The 19,346-nt window shown below is 32.6% G+C and overlaps 1 protein-coding gene across 1 annotated transcript; it reads left to right on the top strand.

The window, feature by feature from the left end:
- Nucleotides 1-196: 196 nt before the first annotated feature.
- Nucleotides 197-10,853, top strand: LOC124360452 (60S ribosomal protein L18a). The gene is made up of 4 exons (XM_046814096.1): nt 197-342; nt 7,652-7,831; nt 9,815-9,991; nt 10,651-10,853. The coding sequence occupies exons 1-4, from the start codon at nt 325-327 to the stop codon at nt 10,807-10,809; spliced, it is 534 nt and encodes a 177-aa protein (XP_046670052.1). The 5' UTR covers nt 197-324; the 3' UTR covers nt 10,810-10,853.
- Nucleotides 10,854-19,346: the final 8,493 nt, after the last annotated feature.

Raw genomic sequence — 19,346 nt, 5'->3', positions numbered from 1 at the left:
GACAATATTTAAAAGCAGTTTTGTGCCATTTTTTAGTTTTACTATTATTATAAAGCGCCGTGCTTGTTAGTACAGAGATTCAAATAGCAGAATACTTTACGAGAAGTTAAAGGTAAAATTAGAATTTTTGAATTTTGCAGTGGAGAAATACTATACCATTATGTTGGTGCTGCTGGAGGAAAGCTACGTTTACGTGCAACGGAAGTCAAATAAAGAGAAAAACGAATTCTCCTTCTTTTAATTCCGGTTGTCAGGGATCCGTGGTTAGGTTATCAACGTTGTTGGTGACTACTGAAAATAGTGAGGATAATCTAAATCGCAAAGATGAAAGCTAAAGGAGAGGTAATGTATGGCCTTACGTATTTTAAATAATGTAAGCCTGAAGTTCCGCTATTTTATCCATGAATGAGTTAGTTAAATTTTATAAAGCATCAGCCTACGGCTGACCACTCACATGGTCGACTACCTATGTGTTGGCTCGCCATCTTATACTACACCTAATGTAACCTAAATTACTTATTACATACTACGTTTATTTAAATTAAAGTTGTCTGTAAGTAAATCAAACTACGCTACCTTATTTTATTGAATAGTCTATACCAAGAGCATGTCTATTTGGTTAGCCTGTGTAAACACATTCTCATTTATCCTTTTCCTAATTAAAAAAAAAATATTTTTTGGAAGGGCAATTAAGTTACAGATTTGCTTTTCTTTGTCTGTTATATAGGAAAATGATTGCTTCTTTTAGGATATTTTCTTACAGGCAAGAGACATTCATTATCGACAATGATATAAGTCAAAGGCTCAAGCTTGTCATAGATTGCCCCAGAAGGGGAAATTTCTGACAGGTTCTTTGTTTGTTAGGTGGGTGTCATCAGATTTCAGACAATTCTGTGATATTTTATTTTTTGGTGTGATTGGGAAGGTAAGAGGTAAGTAACAGGGTGGATATACTCGTGTACTGTGTGTAGGTTTGAAAATGCCTATAGCCCAGCCAGCCGCACTTTTATATTATCCAGAGGCAACTTTCTTTTGGAAGCCTTTAGGTAACAGTCAAAGTGTTAAAAAACAAGTTTCACGTTTTTAAACTATTAAGCTAACATTCTTCTGAACAAAATAAATGTGGTTTCAAGGGGTGCAAATATGACAAATAAATTGTTAATTTATACCTAAACATAAAAGTGTAATCTAAAGCTCAGCGACTACACGCTCCAATCGTCGTGATTTTTTTTGCATTCTAACACAGGTTAACCCTAGAATGTTAATCGACATATTTGTCGGTCATTGACGACTTCTGTAGTGTAAACCAGTCAAAATTTTGTTGGCCAATACATTTCCCTCGTATAAATTACTTTTTTACAATAAGTACTCGGTATACGTATCGATTATAATTCATGCACCTATTTGGATTCGGAAGTAAATATTGTAGGAAACAGATGAGTTTTATTCCTCTTGGGTATTAGGGTTATGACGTTAGCATGCTTGTCATTTTGACGGGAAAAGTATAACGACACAGTTTGTGTGGCGTCCGCCATTTTTGACGCTGCCGGGTCTGTTATCTCTGGTAGGGCACCGTGCTGTGGGAGTGTTTGGGTTGTGGGTATTGGGGGTAGAGTGGGTGGGGGTGTTGTGGCGGTTTGTTATGGGGGTGTGGGTTGGTTGAGGGACGGTGGAGGGGGTTATTAGTGAGGGGAGTTTTTTTATTAGCTATGGGAGTGGGTCGGTTTGTGGGGGGGTTGTTTGTCCGGAGGGGGTTGGGGCGTGGGATTTGGTACCGGGAGGAAAGAAAAGAATGAAACATAGAAGCAGAAAGGGCGACACAAAGGACCGGGAAGACGGGTGATGGGCAGGAAAATATAATTAAAAGCAAGAATTAAAAGAAAAAAGTAAAAGAAAATAGGAAGGAGAAAAAGCCAAGGATACAAAAAGGAATAAAGAAAAGGTAAGCAGCAGACAAGGAGTAATATACAAAAGTTTTAACAGAAAATACAAGGGGGGGAAAAAGTACGAGACGCGGCAAAGCAGGAAAACAGAACTAAAGAAGAGAGAATAAAGAGGAAGAAAGCAAAATAGGGCGGAGGAACAAAGAAAGAAAACGGATCAGAAGAGCAACGTGTAGACGCAAATACAAGAAGAGCAGAAAAGCACGGAAAAACGAAAAGAAAAAAGAGCGTAATACAATGAGAAAAGAGTTTGAGAGAAGGGAGGAAAGGGCGACGAGGAAAACAGAGAAAAACAGGCAAAGTAGAGAAAGAAAAAAGGAAACCGACCAAGAGTGTTCAAAGAGAGGAGAAGTAAGAAGAGAAATGGATACGCCGAGACGAACGCAAGCACAGGGGAACCGAAACACACAGCCCACCGGTAGAGCTAAACAACATAATTGGGAGCACCAACCCACCGCACCACGCCCCTTGGGCGCCCTGCAGCGCGCAGTCCGCTCCACACGATCCCGCAACAAACCAGAGTCCACACCACTGACGTCGCAACCTCCGCCCTTCCCCTTTTCCCCTTTCCTCCTTTCGCTATCCTCTCCCCTTTCTCCTTTCCCCCTGCCCCCCCGCTCTCACTAAACCCCCACCATAACCCCCTTAAAACTCTTTCTGCCTCGTTTTCTTCCTCCCCACCCCGCTTTTTAACTACCTCCCTTTCCCCTTTCCCCTAAAAATTCATGTTCACATTAGGTTTGTAATTGTTTTCACTTACTTAAACGGTTTATTTATAGCACTCTTTTAGCTCTGAAGTAACGATTTATTTTTGGTAAATAGATAGTTTTCACAATAAATATATATTTCCTGTAATTTCTTTTGGTTTTTTATAATAAAATCTGTTTGGGTTTATTATTTATTTGTTCAATATATTTAGTTATATTTACTAGTTTTCTAACTAACATAATATTTCCTTATTCCTTATTAACCATAAATTTATATAATTGTGATATAGTACAAGCTTTAGAAACGATTTTATATTTTGCTGAATGAAAAGTTTTCGCAAATATTTTTGAATTAATGGGCAAAATTTAACTTTTTTTTCACTTTTCAAAAAATAATTTATGGTTTTAGGCCTAATTATTTATTAGTACTGTATATTCTATTATTATTCTTAAGTAATAATATATGCAATTTAACATGTATTGCATAGATATATGTAATAGCAATAACTTGTTTTACCAAAGTCTTACGTACTGGTACACCCATTTTCAGAATTTATACGCATCGCTGCTTTTTTAATCTATAGCTTTATGGATGCCTTTCATAAATGTGTATTTTGTTTAATGTATGTTTTCTGAAAACTAGATAAAATTTGACACAGAATGGCTATCTCACTATATAATATTTCTCACTATATAAACTTTCATTTGCTAGGTCTTATGGTCCCCCCCAAATATTTAAGAATTATTTTTTGTAAATTTTATTATTTGATTATAAAAAAGGTTTATTAGAAATTATTTATGGTTAATTTACAATATAGTGCAATTCTACGTTTTAATTCTGAACACAATAAATATATACTTCTGTATTTATATTGCTTTTATTTTATATTTTTAATAATTTTTCTAAAAAAAACTTGCGCGGAAGCTCCAAAACAGCCCGAAACTACAGCGATGAAATGACCGCCAGGTTAGGGTTTAACGTAATTTCACCCTCGTAAAAATAAATCCCGATTATCGCCGTAGCGTTTACTCCCCCCCCTAAAAAAATGACGGGAAAACTAAAATTAAAAAAAACCCTGACTGACATGCTTTATTCGTTTTTTTGGTCTTATATAGTTCGTAGGGCAGAGTCCAGGTACTACTTCTAGTATTAAACTCGTCTTATCCTTATCAGTGATAAACACGCTGCCGGTTACCTTTTGCTTTGTATAATGAAACCTTCGTTAGTTCTGTCTGAGTTTGTGTGTGTAGCAGTCATGCGTGATTCTGGGCTAGGACTTTGCAAGCTCGAGTAATTTTTATTTCTAAAAGAGCAAGCAGCGCAAAGCGTGCGCAGCGGGGCAAGCATCGCGTGATCTGAGTTTTCAATACGCAAGCTAGGGTTCTTTTTTAGCGTGTGACAAGAACCATCGCAAGCCATGTCACAATAATTCACTAATTATTCCTTGTCCATGTGGGTTTGTTTGTTTACGTCTGCGGTCAAATCGAAGCCGTCCTATAGGTTCAGTAAACCGCCCTGGCCAATCGGAAAGAACTTTCCTGTTTGTCACGTGACTACTGTCATCAAAACACGACCTTGGTCGGCCATTGTTTTTTAGTTTGATAGTCCGAAAATCTCGTTATTTATGTGTATTTTGTATTGGCCAACATTTTACTGGCCGGAAATAACTGGTTTTTATTTACGTTAGCGATAATCGGGACTATTGTTTTCGGTGAAGTGATGAAATTACGTAACCTGCGTTGTATGCAAAAATTACGGACGATTGGTGCGGTAGTCGCTGAGCTTAATATTTACCAAAAGTTCATATCAGCCTGCCACAAGTGCCTCTGGCCATCAGCATGGCTGCACTGACGGTTGCATACGAAAAACATCAGACTTTGAGGTAGTACCCATCACTAAAAGATCAGTTTCTAGGATTGTCTGATCATGAATGTCTCTGGCCACTCTAGCTATGAAATGGAACTTGCCAAAACAAAAATTATTGTAAATCCTCAACCATAACTTCCTACTATTGTATAAAAAAGAAGACCTAGTTCCACTTTTAATGTTCTAAATTCATTGTGTGTCATTTACATACCCTGAAACCTTTTTATCGTTTTGTTTAGGGGAACGTTTGTAATAGGTTAATAATAATAACTCAAATCTCATTATCAGTATGGATGCAAATGTAATGCAAATACATTTTTAAAGTGATACAATTGAATAAAATAGGGTAAGGAACAAACATAAGTTTAATAATTAAGTAAAACTAACGTAACCATAACTTCTTAATTACGTATGTACGGGTGTAAAAGTATATATAATATTAGTTAAAAGAGCGCTGTAAAGTTGAAACGTTATCCTGTAAGGGTTATTCAAACTAAGAAACTGCACAAAACTGGGAGTGGAAGTAGGCCAAGATTAATTTATTTGAAGTTACATTCCCCTTGCTGTGCCAGCCTTGCAAATCCCACAACAATGGCTAGTGAACACTATCATGACATCTAGTTGCACCAGTTCAACCACAAATTGATGCATTTCCTCTAGTCCAGTGTGGCATCTGTGTAGTTTGTGGGTTTTTATTTTAATATTGATGACAGAAACTAGTAAATTAGGCAACATAGTAGCAAATAAGAAGCAGAGATTGAAAATGGAATCTTAAGGTACTTGTTTTATGAATTGCAAATAAATGTGATTTGTGATCTGATAGATGGACTGAGTTTATTGTTACTAACTAAAACTTGTGTATAATCAAATACACAAGTTTTAGTCTCGTAATGATTCCAGAATATTTCTTTCGTACCAGTACTGTCTTTATCTGATCGTACAAAGTCAATGAGAAAAAGTGTGATCAGATTACCTTTTCAAAGTCTGATGTTATTCTTGATTAAAACATTTGATTTTCTTGAGAAATGTAGCATATCAAATACGCCTATACATTTTCTTATAATATATTTTGGTTAACATTAGTGGAAATCTCCTATGGCAAAATAATCCCTCTTTAAAAGATATTAACTTCTACATTGTGGGCATTTTATAGAATGTTTTAGTGAATTTTGAGACAATTGAAATGATTTTCTTCATTATCAAAATGTATTGATTTAAATATAAAAATAGTAAGCTAGGACTAAACATGAGGTCAAACAAAAGAGAAGAATAACTATTTGGGAATATATGAGACTATATACATTGTGCTTATATGCCATGGCAAGGAGCTTAATAATTATTCAGGAGTAGGCCCCCCTGATGTTTATTCTGATTGGTTTTGTTGATTTAGCTGGTTAGCCTTTTTATTACCTCTTTTCTTGTAACAACCTCCTAAAAACAGTAAAGACTATTAAGATATTAAGAGCTAAACAATTTTTTACACATTTGAACTATCTTTGTACGTACATTTATAGATTACTAATACTAACATATTGCCCGTTTTCTTTTCCTTTTTGATAGTGAAAGATAAAAACAATCTCTTTTCAATCTCATGTGTATTGACTGGTTTTAATGAATCCTTTTGATCTTAGTATATATGCATATAAAAATTATATCTGCATAAAATACCAATGCCATCCTATTCAGGCATCACAAATTAATTGTTTTAAAATATAAACCACAACGTAATTTACATTTTTTTCTATATAAAAATGATTATTAAAAGTCGATCTTTTTTATGTAGATGTATAACAACTTCATTAAGTTATGAAGTATTTTACAAAAGTTATAGAATATATGATTCATGGCATAGAAACTTGCTATACTTATATATAAATCAATTGTAAATGATATACCTAATTGTTGAGTGTGCATTCCATTGTTTGACTAGTTAAATTTGTAATACTGGTCTAGATGTGGTTGTGTTTCTTTTAGCTTACATCAGAGGTTTTTTTATTTAATGTTAGCTATATTTAATTTGAGCGATACTAGTAATTCTGAATAAACTTTATATTCTTGAAAAAATTATAAATGTGTCAAAACACACCGTTTTATTTACAGAGATAAACTTATGAAAATTGATATGGTTGTTCGTTTTGGTACTTTGGGATTATACCGACCACACCCAGACATGAATCGTTATTTGACATTTTGCTTCTACTGATTACTAGATTAGCGTAGAACAATATTTCGTCAATTTAAAACCGGAATTGTCTTATCGCAAACCCCTCCCCATCCTCAGACAGAGGTCAAAGTCGAGCTGTCTAGTAGATAACGTGATTGCAGAGTCTCGCCGCCCGTTCAGCTGGTTTGTCGCTTTGTTGTACTTCCATGTTTTACCTCTACATTTGTCCAAACACAAAAATTCAACAAAAACAAACATTACCAAACTAAAACTAAACTCTTTATTGAAAAAACACCCAAAACTTGTTTTTATTCTTGATCACATTCCGCCACCCAAAATGCGAGTGCCTCCGGCCATCAGCGCCAAAGGTGCTGCCGAACCCCGCGCTGATGTCAAGGAAAGAAAAACATCCCCCGAGATAGTACCTATCAGTAAAATATCAAATTCTAGAGGGGCTGATCAGAAATATAAATTGAATTGTAATGGAAAGGCAATTATGTACAGTGCAAATCATGTAATGCCGCGCGGCCTGCCGTAATCGGGATTCTCGAGAAAGATAAGATAACAGCGACAAAAATACCGATCACAATACTTGGAAATACTTGTAAGTTTGTAATTTTGCAATTAAAGAGTTGTTTTTTCGTTCTATCATGTCTATTTCTGTAAATTTATATTTTTGTGTTCTTCATACTGGTGTGGTCGGTATAATCCCAAAGTACCTTCGTTTTAATTTGCTTATTTGTATAAAGTAATCATAAATGGTTATTATTTTTGTGTATAACTCATAAATACAAAGGCAAGTGGTAGTCTGGATTTGTGTGAGATACTTTGCAAATAATGGTAGGGATTGAAAAGGTAGTAAAACTGAAGTTTGTTTCAGCTCAAAGAATATGAAGTCAGGTAGTAAAACTGAAGTTTGTTTCAGCTCAAAGAATATGAAGTCAGGTAGTAAAACTGAAGTTTGTTTCAGCTCAAAGAATATGAAGTCATTGGAAGAAAACTTCCAACTGAGAAAGAAAAAACTACACCTTTGTACAAGATGAGAATATTTGCACCTGATGCCATTGTAGCCAAATCAAGATTTTGGTATTTCCTTCGTCAGTTGAAGAAGTTTAAGAAGAGCACTGGAGAAATTGTTTCATTAAAACAGGTAAATTGTCTCAAAGATAGTATATAAATAAATTATATATACATATATATATATATATATATATATATATATATATATAAATAGTTTAAGATGTTAATAATTTTGATAAATAGTAACACAAAGTGTCATTCTAAACCTGAACATTATTTTTGTCTCAAGTTGTTAGGCATTTCAAAACAAACAATATTTACAATTAGCTCATATTTTTATGACTTTGAGTAATCTACTTTTCATTTCGAGTTTTCAAAACTAATCTGTTTATGTACTAGAGCAGTCTGCACGAAAGTAGCCTGATGGTGGCTGATGCTCTGAATCCCCCCTCTCAGACTATTTTTGAGCGAGCTATGACGATAGTATTTGTCCATAGCATCTATATCTATGTAAATGATTAACTAAAATCATGAGACTTCAATAATAGCCTGTTTTATATCAGTTTGTTGAATAACAAAAGTTATTTTAGTGAATAGTTTTTGAACAAGAATTATAGTTATGAACCCTGGAGTATTTATTGCTGCAGCCTAGTTTATTTTAGGATAGTTTAACTTAACATCAATGTGTAAAATAAAAAATTGAAAACTTTTATTAAACATTTTAAAAAGTACAGATGTTTTCTTTTTTATTATGTGTAATAACATGAAATGAAAGTTAATATTCATCATTTCAGTAGATTGAATGAGTAATCTCAGTCTGTTCTTTACTTGAACTTTGGAGTTTGTTTATAATCAATCAATTAACAAAATTGAATGAGAGTATTTTTTTGTTTTTGATATAGAAGTACTGACTAAGTTCAAATTTTCACTGTGGTTTAACTGAAGGTCAAAGTTATTAAAACTACTTAATTTTATAGTGGAAAAGATGTGAACATGAAAGTCAAAACTGAGAGATAAATGTTTCATAACTTTGTAAGAAAATCATATTAGTTGAAAAAGATATGACCAGAAATATGTTAATATTATAAAGGGAAATAGGATGCAGACTCCGTTCAAGATGTGGATGTGATGGGAATGAGGAGGAAAGGTCTATAGTGTTAGTTTGTGTTTAATAACTAACATGCAGGAGATATGGATTAACTTATTTTAAATGAATAATAGTTTAAAGATTTATTGGCTAAGGTTATCAAAGCCCATCATCCAGAGGAGCTGGCAAAATGTTGCTTCTGTGTGTCTGTCTCTGTACAATATCTCTAGGCTGAATTGACCTTAAGACTTTTCCATCCATAGATTGCCAGAGTGTTAGTAAAGTCTAACTTTCCAGAGGATTTCTCAGGAATAAATTGAGTAATGGACTTGAAATTTTGCATAAATCTTTATTAAAGAAAGGCCTTCTTAAAATCATGTCAATGTGTATGTCTTGTTTTAATGTCTGTATGATAGATCTTGATAGAAAGGTCCTAGAGACTTGAAATGTACATAGATTTCTCTCGGTTTTAAGAAGAACTTAATTGATTTTGGAATAAAAATGTCAAAATTAAAAGTTAATATAAAATTCTACCACTTTTGCATCATTGCTCTTTTAGGTAACCACAACAGTAAAGAGAAAATTACTAAACAAACAGATTTTTAAGCAAACTTAGTAAAATAATGTGACATTTTATCATGTTTTGTCGGATACTTTGATACTCTTGTATTGGTTTATTTGTATGCAGACAAGATAGAGCTTGATGATAGGCATGTTTCTTCATGAGAATTAGCTGAGTGTAATTGAAAACTCACTCAGTAGTCAGGCAAACTTTCTCTTCTGTCTGCCTGGAAACTGTAAACATCTTTTCTGTCTTGTCTGTCTGTCTGTCCTCAGATATTTTGACAATAAAATATTGTCTAATAAGCTGTACACTGAAATTTTGAATGACCTGTTGCTCGGCACATGGAGTGTTATACTCCTACTTTATGATTCAGGATGGTTTCATTAATTTCAACTGGATAACCTACTTTCATTTCCCAATTATGAATTCATCTGTTATGAAAATATTTGTTTTTCTTACAGATCCCGGAGAAGTCTCCAATTAAGATAAAAAATTTTGGCATTTGGTTGAGATATGATTCTCGATCAGGAACCCACAATATGTACCGCGAGTACAGAGACTTGAGTGTGTCAGGAGCTGTGACTCAGTGCTACAGGGACATGGGAGCCCGCCACCGTGCTAGGGCTCACTCCATCCAGGTAAGAGTCAAACTGAATTAAACATTGTTTCTGCTTTTTGAATACATGACTGTTGTCAAAAGGCAAAAAACCTATAAAGTTGTTGATATTTTAGATTACAGAAGTTTTTTCCCCATAAAAATATAAACAAATAGACAAGTAAAAAGTATTATTGGTGTAAACAAACCTTTGTACCATCATTTCTAAAATTCCATTTTGCAGTGGTGTGTATATCAACTTTAGAGCTTATTTGAACTCAATGACTGCTGTCTGGAGCCTTAATATATACAGAATATAATACTCAGAATAATATATTTTACATAGTATATAAAGTAAAAATATACAGTTTTTATATAAAAACAAAATTTATTACATAATTTTATAAACACAATATAAAATAAAGTCTTGTATATCTATATGTAATTTATTTTAATTAATCAAGTTCACTTTTTTTAATCTGAGTGAAGAAACATAAACACAACAGTTTAATTGATAGTCATTTAAATTTTAAATCCAGTTTTTAACAATCTGTTTCATTACAATTTGTACAGTAATGATTGATGAAATTTCTATTCTTTTATTATTAACCTTTTAATGGTTAGCTAAACAAAATTAAGATTATGTTCAAGTTTGATGTGCTTATTTATTTATACTAATTAGTTTTAAAAATCTTGTTACAGATTATTAAGGTTGAGATAGTCAAGGCTGCAAATTGTCGCCGCCCACTTGTGAAGCAGTTCCATGACGCTAAGATCAAGTTCCCTCTGCCAAAGAGGATCCAGAGAACCAACACAATGCCTAGGTTCTCAGTCAGGAAGCCAAGAACTTACTTCCTGTAAATTAATGGCAGTAATGTTTTACATTAATAAACAAATAAAATAACTTTCTAGTTCATTGATTGACCTTACAATTTTGTTAAGAGTTAATAGCCTGCTGTATTCTGGTTTTAGCCCCACAAGGACAGTGTTTAACCTCAAACACTTTTACATCTTTATTTTTACTCGTATGTGACATGTCTTATTTAAAAGACCAATAAGTATGATCTAAATGTTTTAGAGGTTTTTCTATATATTGGTTTTTTCAGTAAAAAATTCAAACTTTTTTGCATTTTATAATTTAAATATTCTAAAAGTATATCATTAACAAAAAAAATAGTGTTTATATATGTGTTAGTCACCAACAAAATCTAAATAGTGTTTATAGATAAGTATAAGTCATATTTCAAAGATGTCAATCGTACTATAGAACCAAAAATAAGGGCATACAAGTAATTGTTTAAGGCATTGTTCACTACTGCTCTTAATGACATGTTTTACAATGTTGCTGAAACAATTCAGAAATGAACTGTTGTAAATAATTTGGAAGTTAAATAGACTTAATTCCTTCAAAGTATAATCACTTAAGACAAAGAGCAACATTGGTTTTGGCAGGAAAGATTTGTTGTTACTGCATCGTTCTTATTTTTGAAACCAATTATATATATATATGTGTGTGTCCATAAGGTCCTGTCAAAATTTTAATTGATTGTAGTTACTCTATTATTGATCGCAAGTCTATGAAACAGATATAAATTAATACAGTTGTTTATAAAGTTTCGTTTCAATTAGTTTGAGTACTCACTGTTCTCATCTGTTGCTAGCTTTTTTATGAAAACAGTTTTAATGACAACTTTGTAAATAAGTTCAGTATATTTGTTGTGGCTAGCAAAGTTTTATATTGTGATTTCAATGTAGCATGAATATTGTAGAGTGTTTCATGAAAATCCCTCTGACATATGCAGCATTCATTGATGGAATAAGACGTTTAAGGGAACATACAGGTTATTGGATAAAACGTGAACAGGTAGGCTATAAACAGGAGATTTAAACTGTCAAAAACATTCAAAACGGTTTCGTAGGAAGTCCAAAAATGTTTAAGCGGCAATGTGGACATGCGTTGAATGTCCTTAAGTATACAGTTTAGAAAGTTTTCAAGAAAATGTAATGGTTAAAATCTGTAACTATTGTATGCTTTAAAGCCATATGACAGAGTTATGACTACGTTGTTATTCTGTATGAAAATTAACTTGATAAACATTTTATAAACCAAATTGTTTTTAGTGTTGAGGCTATTTTTGACTTGTCTGAAAATGTGCATCATCAGAGCGTTTGTATATTGAACATTTAAATATAGCAATGAATAAGATTTGCGATGAATCAGTATCCCGGAAGTCCTGATCAAAATACGGAAGTAGATCAAAGTTCGCTTGGATGTCTACAGTGCGATTCGTGGTGCTATGATGAGCTCAAATAAACCTGTTTTAAAAGTACTCTTCAATCCCATGTTAATGTAATTCTTGTGCTGCATATACTTTTTTAAATAAAGTTAATTAAAAGTGTGACGACTGTTTACAAAAGTGAATTGTAGCAGTACTGATGATTTCTAAAGCATTTCTTGGAGCATGTTGTGATATACTTCTAAATGATTTCTCTTAACACTTACACAATTCATTATTGCATTTTTATTGTTTGTCTGTCTTAGTGGTATTATGACCTTGTTAAATGTGATCCAGAGCTTAAATAAATACCTTGAACTGTCCTATACCCCTTTGAGCGCATGATTGCTTAACTTTTAAGGTAAATCAATTTTTAGGTACCACTTGGATTACACTGAAAAACTTTGAAAAATATTGGAATAAATTTTGTTGTGCATCATTGCGAAGGCTACGTACATTTCTTGTTATACTTTGACGTTTAACACAAAGAAAGTTACTTTTTTTGCTCTTTTAATTGAAAAATTTGACAGCAAATAAAGTCTGGAAATAAGTTGTTTGTTAATGTAATACTAACACTGTGCACTCGAATAGCCTGTAGTATTGGCCATTGGCCATGCCAACGTTACAGGCAGTAAGGATTTGTTTTGCTATAATTTGTTCTCACTGCTCGAATGACTAGTACAGCTGGCTGTGTTACTGCCACTGACAGCTCAGCAGCCGTATTTGTTTACCTACACAGCTTGGAATAATCTTTAAATGCCTTCTGTATTGTTAGGATAGTCATTTTAAATACTAAAAGGTCAATTTAAAAAATTATTTTTATTAAAACTTGTGTCTAATGGCCAGTGCTACTGCCCATACGAGCTGTGAGACATTTCAGCAATAACAAATACAACCTGACAAGCAAATGGCAACGACCAGTACAGCTGGCCATCCAACGCATGAAGGACGAACTATAAATACTGTCTTCAAGTCCAAAGAGTTAAAAGTTTACTTTTGAAATGGCTGAAATCCTATCTTGAAGGGTGTGATTAGTTTGTTGAAATAGGCTACACAATTAATGCAAATTGTATAAATCTTGTTCAAATTTTCTTGATGTTTAGAATTCAGTTTACCAAGGATAAATTTCAAACCCAATATTATTTATTAACTACTAAGGAATACATCTAAAGTCTCAACTAGTACTGTTTTAATTTTATATGAATATGACAGAGTTGCAATTATAACCTACGACAAAATGTAGGTCTCATTTAAAACTTTGTTAATAAAAATAACCTGTTACTAAATGTATCCAAAACCAATAATTATATATCTTATGAAGCTAAGTAATTAATGAATAATTATCCTTTAAAAATACAGTACTTGGAGCACATCTGATATATTTAATTTACTTTGATAAATCAGTTTATAATAGAAACCTATTATTATGACATATAGTTAACATCTTTAAAAACTTATTTTTCTATCATTACAGTGTTATACTTTATAGACTAAAATCCAACATAAATATAATGAAATGCCGTGACATATTAAAAGAACTATAAATATCAGTGGGAATGCCCAAAATTGTTCTATTTCAGTAGTTCAACTTCTAAAAAAATGAATTATAATAACGTGTTGGGAATTTTATGTTATCATAGGCTAAGAAAATTATAATTCAGTGATAATATACAATAAAAGAAATAGTTATTAAAAAACATATTACTACATATTACTTTATAAAACATAATTATACAGATTAGTAAAAGAGGTTTTTTTTCTTCTAAAAGGTAACCATTTATACAGAGTTGTAAAGAAAGAAAAGGATACCAAATTATAAAATTCAATGAAGAGCTAAATTTACTATAAATAAAACTCGCATCAAGTACCAGTTGGTAATAATCTACCAATATTTGACTGTTCTTAAATGGTTACAACTATGGAAAGTTTTGTGTAGGCCTAGGATAATCAGGTCTTAAATAGTATAATAAATATAACAATTTATAAATAAATAATGTAAAATAAGATACGTGAAGACAAGAAAGATTGTCATTAGTTTCCTGTAAAAACAAAATAAATACTAAATAGGATCTAATTTATCACTTAATAAAAACAATATTTATGAACCAAGAAACAGAGTTAATGCACTACACAGAAAAGCTTAGCGAGGTAGATGGCTAGAACATAGTTTTAATAATCACTGGTTTGGTGGATATAAAATCGTGTTCATGGTGGCCGGCCTCTAAACCAAAATAAACTAGCTTTATATCAATCTTGCAAGCTATTTTTTGGTCTCACTAGTGATTTATTTTTACAGCGATTGCTTAGAGGATAACATAAACTAAATAATATCACACTACTGAATTGTGCATTGAAAGTGTTAACAAGAATAATTGTAACAAACTGCAGCAGTACAGTACAACCATTACGTTAGTGCACACCAACTAAGGGTCGGGCTCCCAAGGGGGCGGAGGAGAGTGGGCTCTTTTATAAAAACATCGGGTTGGTCACTCTAACTGTGTTTTAGTTACATCCTGTGTGTGGGTGGTACTGAGCCTCACTGTACCTGTGCTAGTGTGATGTGTGATTGTTATTCTCGTACTTGTGATTTGTGCTTGGGACTCGCATCCTGTGCAGTGACTACACTGAGACTGGACTCTAACCAGCTTATGGGTATGTTTGTTGAACCCTTCATTACTTCTTTCTGTTTTTATTTTTTTATGTATTGATACTTCCGCCACCTGACAAAGAGGAAAGATTCCAATACTCGAAACGTTGTGTTATATCTTTTATACCCTATAAATAACGATGGCAAATGTCCGAAATCCTGTCACCCCTTAGATTGCCACCTTATCACTCGGATTTATACCCCATTGAACTTATCTGGACTGACATCAAAGGATATGTAGCAAGCAAAAAAACAACATTTAACTTTTCAGAATACAGGCCATAATAGAAGAAAAGACTTTGAGTATGTGTTTGGTAGGAAATGTCAACACATAAAAGTTAAAAGGCTTTCCAAGGAAACTGGGATCGGCAATGTTTTGGAATCTTTCATCGTCTTAATTGAAAGCGATTCTTTGTCAGATAGCAGTGATGAGATGGTTCTGAAGGTATGAATGGAATAGAGGGACTTCATTGATCACCATGAAATTGTAAGTTGCTCGTAAATAAAAAATACTATTATTTTCATCAAGTTTGTAGTATTATAGTTATGTAACTTTCTAAATTTAGTATGCTAAGATTTTTTAATAGAAAAACAGATTTGTTACAAAATTAATACCAAAATAAACAAGACTCCCAATTTATTTTAATAAAATATTTATTATAATATTAACATTAGGACACTTAATTATGAAAACTAGTTTAATAAAAATTAATTTTGATTGAACAATTAATGAAATGTTTTAACCTCTTGATATTACTTTAAAATAATTAAAATTAATATTTTTAATTGGTGGAGTTCATAAAATGTTCAGCTTAAAAGAAAAAATTGGGCCAAATGGCATTAGTACATGTTTATATGTCCGGTGCTAATAGAAGACAATTCTTGCAGGTATTAATTTGACAGCAACTTTTTGGCATGGTCAGTAGCAAAGAGCCTAGAAGCACAGATAACCAGCTGTACAGTACAAAAAAGAAGATTCTTTTTAGTTGTATTTGCTTTTCATTAAGATGTCACAGCTCATTACACAAAGCAATTAAATTTATTATTTTTTTGTCTTCATGATATAATTTCAAGAAATAAATACTTGTAATTAGTATTAATTACCTTTTTTCAGAAAATAAAGAGGGTAAAACCTATTGATAATTACACATTGGAATCTTCTCTTCCAATTTGTACCAAAAATATTGCGATAACTCAAAAAGTGTTACTTCATAAGATCTGGCTACTTCATGAAGTAACACTCCCTTGTTGTTTTACCTGTACTAGGAAAAACTGAATACTCCTTTGACACAAAATTCTAAATGTATGTTCATTATACCTTAAGAAATGCAAATATTTTTATTGTGTATTTTATCCAGCTGATAATTGTAAATTTAACTGTCTTGTACTAATATTTATATTATTTAAAAACAGCAGTTATTCACACAACAGCTTTGCACGCAATTTCATAGGCTTTGCAAGATTGAGCACTTCTGTCTGGAGTAAATTATATTCCCAACACCATTGTTGAGTTTGCCTTGTTGCCACATTCAAGAAAATATGTCAAAAGTGGATATTTATGACAATTTTTATTAACTGTGGTCTTAGTATTTTTGTGCCATTGTTTGGTTATGCCTTGTTTTTCCGATCAAGAAAATATAAACATACACAGTTCTGAAAAGCCAACTTCTGTCAAAAGACAACTACGATGGGTTTTACAACAGCCTTTAAATTTTTAGTAAAAGTTTAGTAGTAACTTTGTCTTCAATATCTGCATTACAGTATTGACTTGAAGGAAACAGGATTTTTCCGGACATTTGCCATCGTTCAGTGAAACAAGAAAACAGTAACACTACGTTTCGAGATCTGCAATCTGATCTCTTCTTCAGGTAAAGAACTAACCTAATACATAATTACAAACTAGGTTAAAAAGTTCCCCTTATGTGCCGGGATTATCGGAGAAAATTAGAAGAGTAGGTAGAAAGTACAACATTAGAACCGCGTTTAAAACACAGAACACTCTTAGACAAAGTCTCGTAAAAACAAAACCAAAAAATGGCACACAGGATTCCAAAAACTGTGTTTTACAGTATAAAATGTAGCTGCAATAGGGAATACATAGGCGAGACAAAAAGACCACCAAACGTAAGGATAAAAGAACACAAAGAAAACACGAGAAAGGGTTTCACAGAAGTCAAAAATTGCACATCATTGTTGGTCCGAAGACCATCATATGAATTGGGATGAAGCCCACATAATACATCGGGAACCACATTTCTTCAAAAGGAAATTAATTGAGGCAACATACATTAAATTGGCAGATCAACCAATCAGTCAACCATCAGTCGAGATTAGGCCGCTTTGGTTGCCAATTCTAAAAAATGAACTAAAGAGAAAACCAAAAGTATCAAACGGATTGGATATTTGTAATAAACCAATGCGGAGTCACAATATGGTTTTAAGAAGTTCATCTCGCATGAACCAATAATAACGAAAGGGCCCATTCCTGTCCCCCTTCCCTTGTATTTCCGCCATCTTGTTTTAGCCAGCCGTCACGATTACCATTGGCTAGTCCCTCTGGTCAGTCGTAGGTGGTTAGTAGACGAGGGAAGACGTATTGTGACCTGTATTCCGTAGTTTAGTTTAATGATTAGTGTTTGGTATGGTTTTGTATTAAGTGCATGTCTTTAGAGTTAGTGAAGTTGACAAACAACATGTAGGTTGTGATTCCTGACTTAGGCGTGCCACAACGTTTTAGTAAGATTTGTTTATTTTAACCTAGTTTGTAATTATGTATTAGGTTAGTTCTTTACCTGAAGAAGAGATCAGATTGCAGATCTCGAAACGTAGTGTTACTGTTTTCTTGTTTCACTGAACGATGGCAAATGTCCAGAAAAAATCTTGTTTCCTTCACAATCCTTCCATCGTCAAAAATAACCTTCAAACAAAGTATTGATTTAATATTCCATAGGTATGGTATTTAATATTTGCCAAAATGTACAGCATATATTTCCTAAAACTTTTAGTTTTCTTACTCTGTGCTCAACACCCATAAAAAAGAACTGAACTGTACTAATATTTGACAAATGTTGTTATTCACTGTATTTTTTTACTTTTTCTATTTACCGCGTTTTTTCATGTACTTGTACAAATTGTAATAGTCATTCTGGTAATAGAGGCATTTTGTTTTGCATTCACGCATAAACTATTCAAACGATTGTAATGAAATTTCACATGGACATTCTTAGAATCTCTGGGATGAATATAGATAGGCCTATTCTTATTTAGAAATTTTCTCTGGTCTACGCCCCACTAGTCTCTAAAGTAGTTAAAAATCCCATCATGGTCTTTAAAGTTGCAAAATATTAATTTAAAGAGCCTGTTAAATCTAACCAACTGTTCTGTGTAAACATTGTAATATAAAAGCATGACTACATGTTTAATGAATTATACCACTATTTCCAATTTGTTTACATTTATAGAGTGAAAGCATAAAGTTTAATAATAGTAACAACACTTCTTTATTTCAACACCACGGCAACAAGGTAAACCAATTAATTTATTCTGGATTTTACTTAATGAAAAAATTGTGAATGTACGGTATATGTGTAAGGTATTGAATTTGGTTGCCTTATACATTGTAGGATGGCATATTTACATTAGCTGAAGAAACAAAAATGGAGGGACTGGGCATGATTCAACAAACCATTTGCTCAAGGAAAAAAACAAGGGCAATGAGTCCGTGATTATAGTAAATGGAATCACAAAGAAATACATGCAACATTACATGCAATTTTTATGACAGAAAATTGTAGAGGGAGCCGTACCTATTTCTCACTGATAAGGTATACGATACTGATGTATACAAATACTGATATAACTCCAACACTGGACTGAGAAAATAGTATGATATAGCGAACATGGACTGGGAAGCAAAAACTACTATATAATCTCTACTTATGGATGATAACTGTCATAATGTAAGTATTGAAATGTATTAGTATTATTGATGTTGAGTTTAGTTTTTAATTTTCAATTACAATGTCCATACAATTTAGAACTCTACTGTTTTGATTCTGACCTAATTACAAAATTATATATATATATATATATATATATATATATATATATATATATTTATTGTTTCTCGGGGCAAAATAGCAAACTCCAATTTTGCATTGGAAATATAATTAATATAACGGGTGTAACTTTAAATTTTCAAATTATAGTAGAGGTGTTTTCTTAGTGCGATTTTGTTTCCACTGAATAGACCTTTAACTTGACGTACTGATGTATACAAATACTGATATAACTCCTACACTGGACTGAGAAAATAGTATGATATAGCGAACATGGACTGGGAAGCAAAAACTACTATATAATCTCTACTTATGGATGATAACTGTCATAATGTAAGTATTGAAATGTATTAGTATTATTGATGTTGAGTTTAGTTTTTAATTTTCAATTACAATGTCCATACAATTTAGAACTCT

Source organism: Homalodisca vitripennis, chromosome 4 (assembly GCF_021130785.1).
Source record: "Homalodisca vitripennis isolate AUS2020 chromosome 4, UT_GWSS_2.1, whole genome shotgun sequence".
NCBI classification, from domain to species: domain Eukaryota; kingdom Metazoa; phylum Arthropoda; class Insecta; order Hemiptera; family Cicadellidae; genus Homalodisca; species Homalodisca vitripennis.
Note: the sequence above shows the minus strand (reverse complement) of the source record. Positions and strands in the feature narration are given on the sequence as shown.

Excerpts from the sequence above, each read along its gene's own strand:
- LOC124360452 (XM_046814096.1), top strand. Across the intron at positions 7,832-9,814 it reads AAATTGTTTCATTAAAACAG|ATCCCGGAGAAGTCTCCAAT; the intron begins GTAAATTGTCTC and ends TTTTTCTTACAG. Across the intron at positions 9,992-10,650 it reads CTAGGGCTCACTCCATCCAG|ATTATTAAGGTTGAGATAGT; the intron begins GTAAGAGTCAAA and ends ATCTTGTTACAG.